Source organism: Phaethon aethereus, assembly GCF_964289735.1.
Source record: "Phaethon aethereus genome assembly, chromosome: 1".
NCBI lineage: Eukaryota > Metazoa > Chordata > Aves > Phaethontiformes > Phaethontidae > Phaethon > Phaethon aethereus.
Genome location: NC_138575.1, coordinates 208,341,167 through 208,359,675, shown reverse-complemented (window position 1 = coordinate 208,359,675; position 18,509 = coordinate 208,341,167). Strand labels below are relative to the sequence as shown.

Here is an 18,509-nt window from a genome sequence, read left to right as displayed (position 1 = left end):
TAACTGGATATTATTACAGAGTTTACAAAAGTAGTGCTTTAGCCAGATGACTGCTGCCCTGAGCATATGAAAACTTCCCATGTAAACATTTAATTAACAGTCTCAAATTTACAAGAAACTAATTTCAATGAAATTAAAGTTTCTGCTATTCATATTATATCACTGAAGTTAATTTTAATACTTCAAGCATAGCATAGTTTGGCTGTTTTGAGCTGTGTCTTCATCTAGTATAAATAAAAATAGATCCATGTAGTTGCATGAAATTATGTCATTTTACACTGGCTAAAGATCTGCCCCCTTGAGCACCTGGTCTATTTTAATTTTACCTCTTGGATACCAAGTGTACCTTCAAGTATTAATGCTACTTTTCTAGCTAACAAGTGAAACATGGAAATATCTTCAGATGACTAAAGTTTCCCCATGTATTTTTCTTTTCCTTAGGGAATTATGAAGTCCTACAAGCACTTTATTATTTCTAAAGGTTCTGAGGAAAACAGAATAAGTTAATAATTCATTACTGTCACTTAAGAACATGGAAAAAATTATTGTGATAGAAGTCTTTTCCTTGAAAAACAGGAAACTTTTCTAAGAAGCAGAATATTTCTGACATTGAAATACTGTGTAAAAAAAGAGAAAATAAATTTAATTATTTAAAATATTAAAATATATTTTAATTTTAAATGGATCAATAGTACAATATGGATTGTAAAAATATAAAAGAATATTTTCATTATTTTAGACTAATTTCAACATGTTTAGAGAAATATTGTCCTAAACACAGCATATTCTATAAGAGATTTTGTAACAACTTATAGACTACACTGCAGAGCAGAAAAGACCTTAAATGACTTTTCCTGCCCTCTGGGACACTTACCCTGAGCTCTGTTCTGAATAATTCTTCCAATTTTTCTTCTTTACACAAGACAAAACACATTTTGGGGCAAAATATTAGAGCAGAATGGCAATGTGCCAATTAGCAAAGCGATGCTAAATTTTCAAAATATACCAACTGATCTCTCTTACTTAAGCGTAGCAGTGAAAATGTAGAATAATTTAAAAGTATTCTTGTTGGTTTAATTTCTGTAGGTAATAAATCACTGATTTGAACATCTGTTCCATTTACAGTTAGACTCTGGTTCACGTTAATACCTTAGCAGATGTTTAAATTTTAGAACCTTTATATTGTCCTTGACATCAATGGTATTAACAGAGTCTTTAAAACCAGCTGTGTGCTTAAGAACTAGTCTGAATAAAGTTATTAATCTGAATTACCATTAAAACCCATAATGACCAGCCTACTCATATTCCAAAGGACCACGTTAATTCTGAAATATCCATAGTTTCCAGCCTTTACTGCTCAGCAACACTGCAGAAATCATACTTATTCCCTGTGCTTAGAATAGAAGCTACATTTATCAGCAAAAACTGACTTTTAGTGTCAGCCGCTTGAAATTATGTTTACATATGTGGACACCATTTGCACTGGTGAGAACTGTGTATTTTCATACACAAATGTTACTGTGCAGCAAAGAGCAAGGACAAAATGAGAGGCCTGGTTGTGCCTCCTTTGAAAAAACCTGCCCTAAGACAGTTTGCATGGATTAGCTTAAACAGAGCTGGAATTAGTTTGCAGTACATTAATGATAAGTCTTAGCACATTCCAATGACCTAAGATATCACACACAGGAATTGCACCATCATAAATGTTTGAAAAACTGAAGTGAAGAAAATCCAAATAATTTTGTTTTGCCAAGGGACTGGGACAAACACAGTCTTGTTTCTAACTAGGCCAAAAATATTTAAATAAAAAGACTTTACTTAGGGTGCTAATATAAAAGATCTAGACAAAGTAGATGGCATTCTGCTTACTTATGCGCTTTTATTATAGCAATAACTCATATCTATTTTCTGTGTGAGTTACAGTCTTGTACATCTATTAATGTACAATCTATTAATAAAGAGCAAGAGAGAGCAAGGGGAAATGAGAGACCCCACAGCCATTCAAGGAGAAATAAAAGTTTCAACTATTTACAAATATGTGTCCCAGTTTCTTGCAATCTACATTAAAGGATACTGACAGATCCTATACCCGAGCTGATGTGACATGACAGATTGCTCAGATCAGAACACTGTGAGGGGCCACAGGCTAAATGAGTCAGTGCAGCTTCTCTCCATTTGCATCTTTAAAGTTTTTATGTCCAACATGCACACAAACTAATTTCATACTCCTGGTTTTAGACCCCAGTCAGAAATGCAGTGGAAAAAATTCTAACCACTTCAATAACTTACACTTTTCTTTACCCAGTTACTAGGTGTTAAAGTTTGCAAAGCTTTTAACTAATTGTAATTCTTTCCTGATTGCTGTGATTATTTTTCTGAAGCCCTGTAAAAATTGACTTTAGTATGAAAGATAAAGTCGAAATACAGTACCAAAAAAATGAATTGAAAACAGAGAAAGATAAAAGTCCGTATAGCTTAATCAATAATTGCTTATTCTTCCTTCCCACAAAAAATAGCCACACAACGGACTTCTATTTTTTCTCACTCTGTAATTGTTATTTAAAGAATATAAAGCTCCAAGTGTAAGTTGTCTGGCATTCATTTCTATTAAGACTCAGACACTGTGTCACTGTCTCTGCTACAAGTCCTCAGTAAAATCCTGACGGTTGTTTAGCAGTTGTAACTTTGGCTGCCTCAACTGCTCAGCTCCTTCAGCATCCGGACTCCACTGCAGAATTTTTAAACAATTTCTAGCCACAGCACCAAGACATCTGTTTGTGAGAATCCGCTATGAATGATGCAACAGAATGAAAATCAGAATTTCCCCTTCTCATTAATTTAATCTTGATGGAAGTCTCTGCTCTCTGATTTTTCATGTGATAGGAAGAACAAATGCACATCCTGGCCCTGGTGGGTCAAGGTAAAACTGTCCCTGGTGATAGAGCGAGCTGAGAATTTCCACCACATAAGCCAGTATGTCCTCTACTGGCTGTAAATAATTTCCGATAACTTCCATGGTGGGTGGTACCAGATATTGATGAATTAATACTTTGTCTGTAAGACAGTGGAACAGTAAATGTATCCAGACTACCGATATGTTTCATTTACCCTTAAGAATTAATCAAAGGGAAAATAATCACAACAATATGGCAGGCAGAATAAACCTCTTTTTTTATACCAAAACAATGATGATTGCATTTCCTACTTTTTTATCCTTCCCCTCAAGATAAGGTCAAAGATTATGGTCATTCTCACAAGTTTTTTGTGCATAAAAGAGTAGGAAGGAAAAAGCTTTCTACTATTTAATCAAAATACTGTAAAATAGAGGATACTTCTTTAAAAACCTGCCAAACTCCCCATATGAGCAACTCTTAAATATCATATTCTACTCAGTCTTCTTCTCTAAATCACATTAAGCCTAAAGGAACCTGAATATTGTCATTCACATTTGTGGGGACCTTCCATCTTGTTCATTTCCATCAGCACTTTTCCTTATCTTTCTGTCAGTCAACACTGATTAAGAGAAGACATTTCTGACTGCCGGGTAAAGGACTTCCAAATACCATCTATAAGCAAAGACCCAGCATTTCCTATAAGCCTAATTTCCATCCATCAGCTTCTAAGCAGAGACTTGGTCTCAGAGAACACCTTTCTGGTCACATCAACATCCCATATGCAAACAGTATGAACTTTCATCCTTCCAGGTAAGATAGCACATTCTTTATCAGGGTTCTTACTCTCCCTGGTACATACTTTGTTGGTAAAAGAAGAAACAAAAAATAATGAAATGACTGATCTGTGTGAGCTAATGCATCTTTTTTTAAACAAATGTACTAAGAATGTTTTCAATCTTGAGTTACTGATGAACAATAGCTTTTAATAGATTGCAAATATTTTTACAGGGAAAATATCAAGTGACCTTGGGTGTATTGTCTGAAAACTGTAATTACTGAGTAGTTTGCAGCCTTCCAATGTCAATCTAAGTCCAATCCTGAAGTCTTAAAGGAGAAAATTTACACTCTTATTTATGCTTCTATGATTTTATAACAATTCTCAACCTAGGTTACTGGGTTATGCTGTCATTAGCAAAACTGACATTATCGAAATGCTACGAATATGTATTACCAAACTTGCTGATATTCTAGACAAGATAATATGCACAAATATCTGATACACTTTGAAATTCACATTCAATTTCAATTTAGCTCTTTTCAGTGTTAGTTTGTGGGATGTTTAGCTTCATGGGCATACGGTATGCAGCGAAGCTTGTGGTTAACTGATTTCTGAGAGAGCGGATGTTTAAGTTCAAAGACCAGCATCACACTTGGTGCTCACCACCACCATCACTAACAGATTTTATATCCCTTAATTCTTTAGACTGTTTCTAACATTACACTATGGGCTTGATTCAGGTCCCCACACAGAGTCCTGCTGCCCTTTGAGAGCTCTACAGTGTTATCCTGGCTCACATCTAGACTTCAAAAAGTCACACTTACACCTGCTGTAAACCTCTGTGTCTGTGCTGTAATCAGTTAAGTTCTCTCATAGCTCTTGTGTCACATGTGTCAGCCCTGTGCAGGTGTCTTAGATACCTTACAGCTATTTCTATATAAGCAGGTAGCATGGATCAATCGGAGCAGCAAAAAATTGATGCTGTCCGTACTGCCTAATTCTGAGTTTCTCTTTGGAATAGTTCTAGTCCCCCAAAAGCAATGGACTCCTCAAGCTTTCCTCCCAGTTTAATATCAGGCTGAAGTTCATGTGCTCAGATTGCTCCATTTTGCAAACCAGCACGTGGAGACAATGGGGAAATTAAATTCCAAGACACACTTGATGTGACCAGCAGCTGGGATTTTGTCCCTCAAATGATGTCAGGTCATAACAGGCACTTACGTCCGTGGAACTAAATCAAGATTTAAGGGTGAGATTCAGATCCAGATGGAGATATCTGAGTGTAGGTATCTACAATGTGTATTAGACATCTAAAATTTGTAGTCTTAATAGCATTCCATGGACTACTGACAACATCCATGAGATGCAAAATAGAAACTCATGTCTCATGCAGACACCTTAGCTTTCATTTTACAAACAGCCTCTAGAACAAAAGGTTTTCTTTCCTCTCTGGCCATCCCAATCATCCCCCTGAGTGCCAGCTCAATTCTAGGGTTACATTTGCCTTTGCTGCGTCAGTTCCGAGCCACATTCACTACTTTTCTGAGACTGGTGCTCAGAGTCATCAAAGCCGTCCTGTTTCATATGCTGATCTTGCTGTGTCAATGAACTGTTTATTTAATCAAATTTCTAGCATCCTTCTTTTTGTATCCTGGTCATTATGAAGAATAAGATAATAGTACCAAGAGCCATTTCTCTTTCAAAATAGAAATTCTTTACTATTCAACCAGTTTCTGAACCATCTTAGATTTCTGTATTAAACCCACTTAACCATGGTTAACCATGTGAATCTCAGCATGAAAATCATGCTTGAAACCCATAGAAGATCAAATCTGTGTTTATTTTCTCTAGAAAATGTTTCTTCTTATTAAATATTATAACAATGTAGTCCCATTCAGTGTGCTTTAGTTAAGTCATGTTGAATTTTATTTCATGTCCATTTGCTGTCGTATTTCAACTAATCTTTCCTAATAATTCCTGCTAAAATTTTTGTTGCTATTGATCTTAAGCCAACATGCTTATTGACTCGAAGACATCAATGCTCATCTCTTTTTCTCCATGGTATTAGATAGATGAAAACTCTTTTCTACAGAGACACTAAGCTCATGTGCCAATTTTTTCAGAGTCCTTCAATGGACACCATCTCCTTTATGTGATTACAATAAATTTTTCTTATACTTAAATACCATAATCTCCAAATTATTACCTTGATCTCTTGTCCATCCTTTCTCTATCCATTCATCTATCATCATCTTTCCCTCAGTTTCTAATAAAATAATAATTTAGGGGTTTTCTCCTGAATTAACCTTAACTTTACCCCAACCCCGTTTCTTCTGTCTTTTCTTCCCTTTTATTTGTGAAGCTAAAAAGCTTTTTGCTATGGTATTTTCTTATTAAAATATGTAGACATAGTATGCAGGTGGTCTCTCCGTGACTGAGAGATACTGGCAGGGAAGGAGGAGAAGTCTATGGTCCTGCTGTGTGCAGCAAGTGTTATGTGAATAAATAAAGCATTTCAGTTTCCATCATAACCAGCCTCTGGCTTTTTTCCCTAACACACACAAAAAAAAGAGAGAACAGATGAATGCTAGGCATTTTAAGGAAAGTATTAATTTCTGAGCCAAATCATTCACCAGCAAATGTGTTTGCAATTCCTTTGATTGAGCTATTACTCTTTTCCTCATGGATAGCAAGAGCTTTTAGCTAAATAGAAATGTAGCTGATAATATGTGTAAGATTCATTAGATAACCTTCAATATGCATCTAACTTTCTTTTCCTCTGAGCTCAGAACGAAAAACAGTTTTATATCAGAACTTACACTGTGTATAAGCATTTATAATTTGTAAACACTGTAGGAGTGTCCTTTCATTTGTCTGATGCTGACAGCATATTGATGAAAACTATTACTGTTCTGCAAAGGCTATTGTCATACTAATGATATGATGTCCTCAGAGCATTGATCAGAGAGCATCTTGATAGGAGAAAAAAACTTATACCAAGATGAAAGGAAGGAAGGAAGCTTATATCCCTGTCAGGTCCTAAAGCAGATTGTTTCTTCAAAGGCATGACATATAACAAAATTTCAGGCCTTCTTATTTGTTGGAAAAAAAGCCCAAACCCTCAAAACTCCGATAGAGTCATTTTCTCAATATAATTATGTTTTCTATAAAATTACCTTTAGAAAAATAATATGACTCAAATACTGATACATACTTGTTGAGAGCAAGATGGAAGATACATCATCAGAGTGCACTAGGGAATTTGAGAGTTGACATGTCCTTCCTCTGTCCCATTCACTTTTGAAGTTGTTATTTTCTTCAGTGTCTCTGCTTGAAAGCAGTGAGTGGTTTCACATCTGAAGTGATTAGAAGTATATTTTTCACTAGAATGAAATTCTGTTTTCTCTACAACCATGTTTATAAACCTCAAATAATAAAACATCATTTTTCAAAGAGAGTCAGAGAATAGGAGGTATTATTCTTTTTCCAGGGAGGGAAAAAAAAAGTTATGCAGTTTCATATTAGTGATTTCATTTGAGCACATTGAATTTTAAGCCTTTGGTAAATCACTCCTAGTTTAAATCAAGGTAACTCAGCTTTATATTTTGACACGTTCAGCCTAGAAAAGGAATTCCTTCCCTTTTTTGGCTGCTGAAGAACCCGGGACAGACCTATTAATCAGGATGATTAAAGCACCTTACCTCTGGTTAAATACTTCTCAAGAGTAAACCACAATATTGTACTCTCCATGATTTCTGATCATAGCCGCCATAGGGGACTCCCAGTAGAAGGAGTGCTAGTCACTACGTTAACAGACAGAAAGCCCTCTCTGGAGAGGTATATCTAAAAATCCAACTGTCGCTGTGGAAGAGCCACGCACCTACTCAGAGTTTTTCTCTAACACAGAGAGAGGTCTTACCTTATTTTCAAAATACAGGAGAAGGAAACACTCTTTCATCCCCTCCTCTTCTATGAGATACCTGAAAGCACCTGCTGAGGATTATCTGCTTCCAGTGTCCATGCCTGGCAGAGGGCTTCCAACCTGCACCTCCCATGTCCTTTGAGAGAGCCACAGCCACTGCCCAACCTGGGAAAGGATATACACCATCCGCAAGCAGAGCTTGGCTTAAATGCCATGTAAGATTTGCCATGTTCCATTTAGGCTTGTAGTTCTCTCTCAAGAAAGGAGCAGTGATTATTTACTGCTCTTCCAGGGCTGCAGCTTTAACATATAATGAATTCAGGGGCTTTGTCATTTTAGAAAAGCAAAAATATGTTAATTTTCACCTCTATGTAGCTCCATGGACTTTATGACTAATACTGTGTAGGCAAAGCCAAAATTTGAAACTGTTAAATGTAAATGGTTGAACATCTCTCATGAGTATGCTTTAGTGGGGTTACTTGCCTAGAGTTGTAGTGGAGTTGCAATCATAAAAGACTCAAGAAAGAAAATAAAAGCTGAAATAGAAAAAAGCAGAGATTATTTAAGTCCTTATGCTACACTGTGTAGTGGTGCCATAAATCATATTTTGACCAGATACAATTAATTTTGTTTTTTTCTAGTCGTCTTTTACATTTTACTTCCCATTCTTCTCAGATTTGATTTTTAAGGTCATTTTTTTTCTAAATGGAATAGCCTGTGCTTGATATTGAAATGTGATTTGACAATAATATAACAGTGAAACTTTAAAGGCAAATTATGAAGAATCACCTTTTTTACTTTTAAAAAAGATTCATTAAAATTCGCCACTGATAGGTGTCAAAGGATACTAATCCACTGATGCCTCCCTGAAACTTTTTGAATTAAAGAAGGAGGAGTAAAATGGGTTTATTACAACCTTTTTGAAACAGAAGAGAATTCAGTTATCATCTTCATCATCCCTTGCTACAGAGGCAGTAATCCTTAATCCTATTTATTAGCTCTACATGATATTATAATGGAATTTGGCTACTAGGACGGGAGATATATTTATATATTTATGTATTTATCCTTTTCAGGATAACTATTCTTCCACATGGGAGCCTGCGAATCCTGAACGCTTCTAAGTCTGATGAAGGACGGTACTTATGCCAAAGTGTAAATGTATTTGGATCTGCAGAAATCATTGCCTCAGTATCTGTTAAAGGTATGAAAAAATAACGATGATTTCTCTTTACTAATATTTCATTATTGCTTAGAATACCCACCCAGCCATACAACAGCATTGCATAGGCAGAATAAAAAAGCATTTCCAACAAGCTAGTGAGGCTAACCTCCACCTGGTCAAACGTCATATTCCTGCATCTGATCGCATACTCCAGCTGTTATATCCTAGATGTATGTCAGAAGAATTAGTGTATATATTAAATAATTCAGATTATAAATAATTTTATAGGTAAAAGAATTAATATTCCTTTTAACATGTTTTAGCTTTGGGAACTCACCCTTACCTCTTTCTGCATGGGAACAAAGTTTAGCATTAAAGTAATAATTGTATCAGTATAAAATCTAAGGAAAGATAGCTTCTGAGAACAGTAATAATAATCAAATCACTGAGTTGCAATTAATTTCTAAACCATATTTTTGTCCCTTTTCAGCTGAATTCTTATACAATCATGGTTTTTCCTTTTAGGTGTTCAAGTCTTTTGACTTAATTTTTCAAGTTTCTTCCTATATTTATTATGCCTGGAAACATCCTTTTTTACAAAAGTAAAAGTGACAAAACTGTGATCTTCATGCAATCACAAGGTTCCAGGTGTTTCAGCCTTTAAAAAATTAATAGCTTTTTCTTAGACTAATAAAATTAATTAATTAACTAATTACTCCATGTCAGAAGTCTATAGATTCTTATTTAGGACTATGCCTTATTGCTTCCATGAAACTGGCTACACCTTCTGTTCACCACTGTCATGTCTCAGTGTGCATTATGAATGTATTTCAGTATTTGACACTATGTACTTGAAACCAACAATAAATGTAAGCTCTGAGTAGAATAAGCAGAACTCAGTCTTATTTTTTTAGTCTCACGCTATAACTAGACTTCCATCTAAATGTTCCTAATCTTTCTATATTTCAAGAACCTACAAGAATAGAGCTGACTCCTAAGAAGATAGAGTTAACGGTTGGAGAAAGCATTGTCCTCAGTTGCAAAGCCCTTCATGACAGGACACTAGATGTCACGTTCTATTGGACACTCAATGGACAGCCAATTGACTTTGAAAAAGAAGGTGGACACTTTGAAAGCATCAAGGCAGTAAGTGACCGTGTGTTTGTCATATGTGTGCTGTGATCTGATAGAAATTTGCATACTTTTACATGTCTTCCACTGACCAAATTCTGAACAAATTGAAAGAACTGATTTCACTAATGTTGGAAAGAAATGTTAGCTAGAGGAGGTGCAAACAGCAGGTCACTAGAATAACTTCAAGTAGTTTTAATCAAGAAGATGTTAAAGGTAAACTTATACATTCTATTATTAGTGAAGCATATGTGTAAGGGAACAGAAAGTAGTTTGAATCAAATCCTCTTTACATTCTTCTGCTTATTTTAACATAGAAAAGGTGCTCCTATAAGCAGTGATGTCTTTCTAACATGGCTGTCAGAATGCTCTCACCTCCCAGTGCTTTTACTTGCCTAGCATATATTTTAATGTCTGAGTAGCAAGGAGTATACTTTATTTTCCACCTCCCCTGCATGAGGTAGGTTCTAACTGTGCAACTGTTATTTAAGTCAATAAGAATCATATGGAAAAAAATATGCATACCAATTTCAGATATTAACCCTTGATTCAAAAACTATTTAATATGATCAAACAATATAACATAATTCAGACCTGTCCCATGTAAAATGATTTGAACCTTTCTTAGTAGAAAGAAATCTCTTAATGTGGACAAGTTTGGAAATAGAATCTACAGTCATTTAACTCAATGTTCCTACTAATGAAATGTAAATCAAATGTATATGCTATATTAACAGAGAAAAATGAAGCTCACAAAGGTCAGGAAATTTTAAGAGTTAATGTACCTAATTTGACTACAATGTAGCAAAGTTAACTTTGCATTAAAAATCTTGTCAGATGCAATCAATTTATTCCTCTGCTTGCCCTTATGGAAGTCATACTGTGTTCACTTCGTGTGTTTGGGGTTTTTTTTAATTTTGTTTTACGTTACTAAGCTTTTTAATAGAAAAGCATTAGTAAGGTATATCTTAGCATGAAGGTTCTTAGCATACTTATCTTCATCTGACGAAGTCGAATACTCAAAATCCAGTACTAAATATACAGGAAAGTAAACTATCTTTTTTTTTTAACTTCAAGGTTAAGGCATTCTTTGATTCAAGAAAACATCCTATGATTACAATTTAACTTCAAGTAATTTCCAAAATGCATTTTATGTTTCCTTCAGTGCATTTCAGCATCTTCAGTGCTGAAGCGAATATTTAACCACTGGGAGAATCCTCAGGCTAGGAAATTTCCAGAGTCATTTCTCCTGTCAAAGTAAAGCTAATTTAATGTCATTTCATTTGTTTTATGAAAACAGGATTTTGTAGACCTTTCAACAAGAATTCTTCATTAATTTCTTTTCTACCAGAGAAAGCCCTCAAACTGATAGAAGTAAGGTTATTTCAAAGTGAGAAACTGGTAGATAACATACTGGGGCTATTTTCAGACAAATATTCATGCAAAACTCACTGAAAATGCTGATTCCTTTTACTGTCCTGACATGACTAATATGTTACCAAAACCTAGTATATTTAACCAGCTATTTTACTGAGTTTATGACTACCTTCTCATTGTGTTGCTAAAGAATTACTGCTACTTTACTAAATGAAAATAATATTATCACTCGTTACAGAGTCAATGCTCAATGTCTAAATGGCTAAGTAGATTTAAAAAAAAAGTTGTTTATTAAGTAAATATCTGGCTTCTTTTCAGAAGTACACAAGCAAATGTTTTTCCTTACAACATACTCTTTTACAAACAGCAAACTTCAGTGATCAGACAATAAAGTCAGGCTGAAAAGAAGGCATATCATATTTTGCAAAATATTACAAAATTAGATCCTACCTTGTCACTGCTAAACCAGCATTGAAATAGTGAAACACTATGCAACTCTAAGGAAATACCAAAATGAAGTGTCAGACCCTGATATTTTTAGACTGGACTAGCTTCATTTGCCTTTACAAGATTGTTCACACAAGAGATGGTTTAGGCCATGCTTCATTTACTTGCATTCCTATCTCATCTAAATGTCAAGACATTTCTTTTCTGGTCTTCACTCTGAAGAGAGAATGGAAGGGTAGGCTTAGATCAACAGGAAGAGGGCTGAAAATACCTATTAAGAAGTTACAGATAGTATGGCGGGGGGAATACTCCTTTTTAGAAAAGAGATACGAAAACATGATCCTCTTAGGACAATCCTCACTGAACTTTTCTGAATGCTCTTGGAAACACAGTATGACACATCCTCCTCCTTCTTTGAAAGTAGTAGTTAAAATATATGAGGCTCTCCACTCACCAAAAGGCATATCTTGATTTTTCCATTGTCCTGAAATGAAGATGAATCAATTGAGAGATGAAAAACTCGAAACTAGTGACTGTGGTAATACAGCAATTTTTTTTGTGTTTTGACAAAAAACCTCTATAATTCTCATCACTGCTCATTTGTAGAATGTTGTCAACTGTATCTCTGTTAACCACATAAACATGTGAAATTAATCACAAGTATGAAAATTTATTTCTTTACTTTGTTAAAACCTGGAGCATGACCAGGTACTCAGGGAAAGCAAGACAAAATAAATCTCTTCTGGTTTTCCTATCGTGTAACCTCTTCTAGCCAATCCAGTTCCAAAGGAGTGATACACAATGTGATAAAAACACAGGTTTAAGAATGCAGAAAAAAGGAACTTGTAGGAAACTTGAGATCTGATAGAATCCCATCTATATCCCTTATTTTGCCTTTCTGAATGAAATATATTTTAAATTCAATGAGTCAACCTGCACAAAATGCTTTTTAGTGCAGTACGTTTAAGAAAAATAGTATCTTTTGTGTGCATGAAGTTAAAGAATCATACATCCATTTTGTTCTTCATACACTGATACTTCATCAGATAAAAAAATGTTCAGGTTTGTTTGGGTTTTGTTTATTTGTTTGAAAGCCTGACACGTTGAACATTATTTGAACGTGTTTTGTTAATAACAAAACCATTGTCAGCCGCTCACCACTGTTTGCATCGCTCATGCTGTCACTGTGGCAGACCCCACAGTGTGTGGGGGCTTATTGTGTTATTTGGGCTGTAGATAAATTTCCATTTCCTAAAACTGGACAGTCCCTAGCAATTACAATTAAAAGGAAAAGGAAACGCTTATCCTAATGATACATACTGCTTTGCTCATTTTTAAATGATATCTGTAGCTTTTGTACCAAAAAAAGTGTTATCATTTATACAAATTGAAGGTGTTTTCCCTGTTATTTACTGAGCTATCAGGGATTTAGTACCTATAGCAATTTAGGTACTTCAGGGACTTGCCTGGCAAGAGGATAAGTGTGGTAAGGATGTCAAGTTGAACAACGCTGTGCATGACGGGAATGTTAAGGAAAAGAGACTGAACTCCGCTGCAGTGACAGCTGTAAACCTCACTCTAGGAAAGGAGAACATCCCAAGTGTCATGTATGCATAACTCCACAGTACACCTGGTAGCAGAACAATGATGTAAAGGGTTACATATACCCAGAATCCTTTGGCATTAGAAAAGTCTTACTTTGTCTACCAAAAGACTCAAAAATATTTTAGGATCTGTGAGAGCTAATCTGAATAATTATAACAGAAACAGTTTTCCATGGAAGTCTGAATTGCCAAGATTTCTTTCTAGCAACACCAGTGATCACTTGCGCACAGAAAATATAGACCTGCTTGCTTTTATGAGGGTAACTTTTATTTTCCATCCTTTATGCCAAATCCAGTAGTCCTGTTCAAAATTCTATTCAGAATTTTCTTTTCTAAGATCTCCACTGACTTTAATTTTGTCCTGGAAATATCCCTTTTCTAGCTAAAGACATCTGATTTTGTGAGTAGGTTTTCATCCAGCTATCGTCATTCCTATTCTGTGTTTAAAAGCCGAATCTGTTTTTATGGCAGCCAAGCAAAATGATTTATTGTGGTTATCCACAGACTGGTAAGCATCAGCATTGCTCTTAGTGTCCCTCACCTTGACCTGCATGAGTACCTTTCAGACTCAGGAAAGTGATTTAGTCTCAATATCTTCTTGGTCTTTGATCTTAACTGAAACTGCTACCATGGGAAGCAATAAGCATGACTTGTCATGTTATATTTTACAGTGGTCATTTTTTCACATGGAAGTGAATTGAAATCTACTTGTTTCACTTACAAAAGGCCAGTAGATACAGACCGGACAATACATTTAACTACTGTCTAGCACTGGAGACTTCAATCTGATAACCTAGAACCTGTGAGAAAGCATAGCTTTTCCCCTTTCCTTACATTTTCAAGTCTCTCCTTAGTTTGTTGCAATACTTTAATCAAATTTCAGAAGTTAAGATTAAAATTTCCTTAGCATTTTATAAATAGGCAGCACTAAGTTCTACACTACATGGAATCAATTAAAACAGCAGGCTGTTAATAATAATGTTGTTCCTCTTTATTGGACATAAAACCAAACAAGGCTAATTAAGTACTAAGTACTCAGCACTGGTGAGGCCGCACCTTGAATGCTGTGTTCAGTTTTGGGCCCTTCACTACAAGAAGGATGCTGAGGTGCTGGAGCGTGTCCAGAGAAGGGCAACGAAGCTGGTGAGGGGTCTGGAGCACATGTCTTATGAGGAGCGGCTGAGGGAACTGGGGTTGTTTAGTCTGGAGAAGAGGAGGCTGAGGGGAGACCTTATCGCTCTCTACAACTACCTGAAAGGGGGTTGTGACGACGAGGGTGTTGGCCTCTTCTCCCAAGTAACTAGTGATAGGACGAGAGGAAATGGCCTCAAGTTGTGCCAGGGGAGGTTTAGATTGGATATTAGGAAAAATTCCTTCACTGAGAGGGTGGTCAGGCATTGGAATAGGCTGCCCAGGGAGGTGGTGGAGTCACCATCACTGGAAGTGTTCAAAAAACGTGTGGATGTGGCACTTCAGGACACGGTTTAGGGAACATGGTGGCACTGGGTTAATGGTTGGACTTGATGATCTTGAAGGTCCTTTCCAACCTTCGTGATTCTGTGATGCTGTGATTCTGTGAAATAGGAGTTTTATTGAACACCCTCCCTCCTCCCCACACTGAGGAAAACAGCAATAGTTGTCAAACGTCTTGTAGAAGATACATGCCCTATGCACAGAGAATTTCTGTTCAGGGTGATGCTGCTATATCAAGCTCATTGCTATTAATTTGTTTCACTGTTTGTCACCATACTTTCCTGCTGATGGAAGAGGCTGAACACAGCCATTACTGTCAACTCAAATCTCCAGATATTTCAGCCCTATGCTCATTACTAGGTTTTGTCCATCTTTCATGCTACAGCAGTTAAATACTTGAGTGATCAGAAGCCGTTTTAAAATAACAAAAAACATCTTGTCTTTTGGTAACACAAATTTCTTGTAAACTAGGGAGGGTACAAAATGGAATAAGGATTTCTGGTCAAAAAACTTTGAAATGTGTGTTTTATGACTGGTAGCTACAAACCAAAATCAGAACACAGTGAAGACCAGAGTCTAATAAGGTACTTTACCATGTGTTGCTTCCAGGATATAAACAGTCCCAGTGAAATTATTGAATTTATAGACATACCTGTATGCTGCGTTAGAACAGGAAACTTTGAACGTTTCTTATCATTACACAAGTACGTAAACTGGTGTGCCCAAATGCTTGTGGCTTTGGCTATGAACAGAGAGTAAGGGAGAGAGATGATAAGTAACATCTCCTCTGTTTAATTTTACTTTGGAGGAGGCAAATAACTGAGCACTTTGGAAAATGCGAGTCTCTTAACATTCCTGAATACCAATTACTATAAACAAATGCTTGTAATAAAAAAGTCATGAAATGCAGTCAGATAATTTTTACACTGGTTCATTCTATGAAGGTATTTTGTACCTTCCCTTGTTTACAAGAAACGTTCTAAAGAGGAAAATCTTGGGGTAAATAAACAATGTTTCATGACAGTCCATTCTTTCCCCGGTTTATTTGCAGCTGATGGATCATTTAACTGCCTGGCACAGCGCTAATCTGGGTTCTAACAGCAGACCCGATTGTTCGAAAACCTGATCAATATCAGCCTTCCCAATGCCAAGGCCTTCCGTTTGCAGCTCTCCCGTCCATTTGTCACTTGCAGCTCTGCAACCTTTCTCCCAAGCTGTTGTGGCAGCGTTTTCCAGAGTCTTCCTGGCAGTATTTCTCCCTTGCAGTTCTTACACTGTTGATCTCCTGGCTTTGTTCTTATGGCCTTGCACCTGCAAACCCCAATCATGGTGCTATGGTGGGACCTCATGGGAAGAACCTCCCACACCCCTCCCTCCTGCTCCCTTTCTTTGTCTCTTGTTTTGTAAACCAAACCACAGTGTTCAGCGAAGTAGATAATGGTCATATAAATACTTAATAAACATTATCCAAAAATATATGTGCTCAGAAGCTTAAGAATCAATCACTGTGCAACAATAATTAACATATTGCAATCAACACTAGCATATAGAAAGTTTGAGTAGGTCCCCAAGAAAAGGTTACAATGCTAAGGAAAAAAAAAGGCAAAAAATAGTCATCATCATCATCATCTTCCTCATCGCACCTACCGCACTGGTGACGGCCTCAAGAGGAGAATATACTTTTTACAGCTGGCCACCAGGAAGATTTTTCCTTTTCCTTTTCTCTCTCTCTCTTCATTGCCTTTTTTATTTCTCACCTAGGTAACTTTCTTTGCTGGAGTTGATGTGTGCCATCATCTACGGACCCTGCTAATAAATCTCTGTTCACATAAGGCTGTCACAGCTTTCTTCATGTAGCACACTAATGAAAACCCAATCACGTGTCCGCTCTTCATGTTTCTTGTTTGGATGTCTTCTCAAAATGGCACACTTGTCCCAGGCAGATTTTGCTTTCATTTCCACCATCTTCATCCATCACTATCACCACCCTTCCACTCAAATCATATGTGTAGCTCCATGCTCTCTTTTTCCTTCTTTCTGCATCTTTCAGTAGGAGAAGAGGTACCCCATAATATTCAGTCTTTTCTCCTTTTTTTCTCCTGGTAATAACAACTCAGATGCAGAACATGAATTTAGCAATATGAGTGTAGTGGGCTGAAGTGTCCTGAAGCTTGCCATTCCATATTCCATCTTTTTTTCTCATTCCTTACCATTTTCAATACTTCTATGTTTTCTTTAATCCTTAGATTTCACAAAACTACCCCAGTACATGACATACTACCTGATATCTGATAGTCATTTATCTCCTCCTCCTCTCTCTTTCAGTAAAATGAATCAAACAAATCTGCAGTAATTCAAGCTGCACTTTAAAATTTCTGCCTACCCGCTTCCAACACCCCAACACTCTCTGGCATCTTCTCCCAACCACCAGTACTCACCCAAACAACTGTGTTCATTATTCTTGCTTTCCCTGTGCAAACTGCTCAAAAATACTGCCACCGCAAGGGTCCACAATTCCCTTGGGTAATTCTTATGGATCTGCAAGCCTGAAAACCTTGAAAACCATCTTTTTTACTTCTTAAGATGGGGAAAATGCAACTTGTGTATTACCAGGTAACCCTCAGTCAGCCTGGGTAATACTATATTACCATTATTATACTACCATACATCATTAATTACAATAAAACCAATAACAATAATTTCATCTTCTTTGTTCAAAATGTGCCTCTATGATTAAAAGACAGAACTCAGACTATAATTTTCTGTTACCACTGTATCAGCAGAGAAATCTGCTGCTTTTTAACAGACTAAATATTTGCAATTTGTAAACATCATAAGCAGTAAACAGGCCAGTGGTTGATGTGTTCAAACATGAGAATTTGCATGAAATGGCACTTAAATTGTCCTGAATGTATTATGAACAGAAGTTGGGTTGAAGCCAACAATCCATCATAGTGCACATATAAATTGTCAGCATAATTTAAAAGAACTTTATTGTATTGCTGTTTTTCACTTACTGTTGGTGATACAAAGCTAACATTGCCATGAGGTTATTCTGTAAGATCATTAGTTTTCTTCAGATAAATTCACTAAAAATAAACTCCATTGCTAATCAAATATGTCAAACAATCAAGATTCAACTGTGAAATCATTTTTCAATTTAATCTGACAGAATTTCATTAATAAAGTCTATTTTGCTAAATCAAATAATATATAAGTCAGAAATTCACCTAACTTTTGTGTTATCTGTAAAAACATTAATATATTTTAAATAATCATTTGACCCGAATAAGATAACATTTAACAACGCACGTCATTCGCATTTAGGATCAAACCTCAGTCCCATTTAATTACAGACCATTGTTTTACTGTTCCCAGTTTATATAGAATATGACCTTACAAAATGTTTAGGTACTTTTCAAGCTTTTTTTATCTCCCAAACATTCTCTTCTGTATAGAAATTTTGTAGGGAAAAAAACCCAAATGACTTTGTAGGAAGGCATCTTCACCTCTCACTGTCAAGAGATTTAGATGATAACCAGCAAACCTTGGTACACCCCTGTAGTCATAGTAAAGAAATGACTCAAACATCCCTTAAGCTTTCATCATAAAAGTTTTCCTGCAATGGCAGTCAGTGTTTGCCCACTCTTTTTTTCCCATTGATTTAAGCTTCTGTTGAATCACAGTCATTTATAATAGTCTCACTACCCTTTTTAGG

General features: G+C 36.1%; 1 protein-coding gene across 2 annotated transcripts in view; it reads left to right on the top strand.

Annotated features, from left to right (window-relative positions):
- Nucleotides 1-18,509, top strand: part of CNTN5 (contactin 5) — a gene marked incomplete at both ends in the record, with an annotated part of 389,481 nt that overhangs the window by 313,858 nt on the left and 57,114 nt on the right. For both annotated transcript variants that reach the window (XM_082008944.1, XM_082008943.1), the window contains 2 exons: nt 8,671-8,798; nt 9,730-9,905. In XM_082008944.1, coding sequence (XP_081865070.1) covers nt 8,671-8,798; nt 9,730-9,905 — 304 coding nt within the window. The remainder of the gene's footprint in view (nt 1-8,670; nt 8,799-9,729; nt 9,906-18,509) is intronic.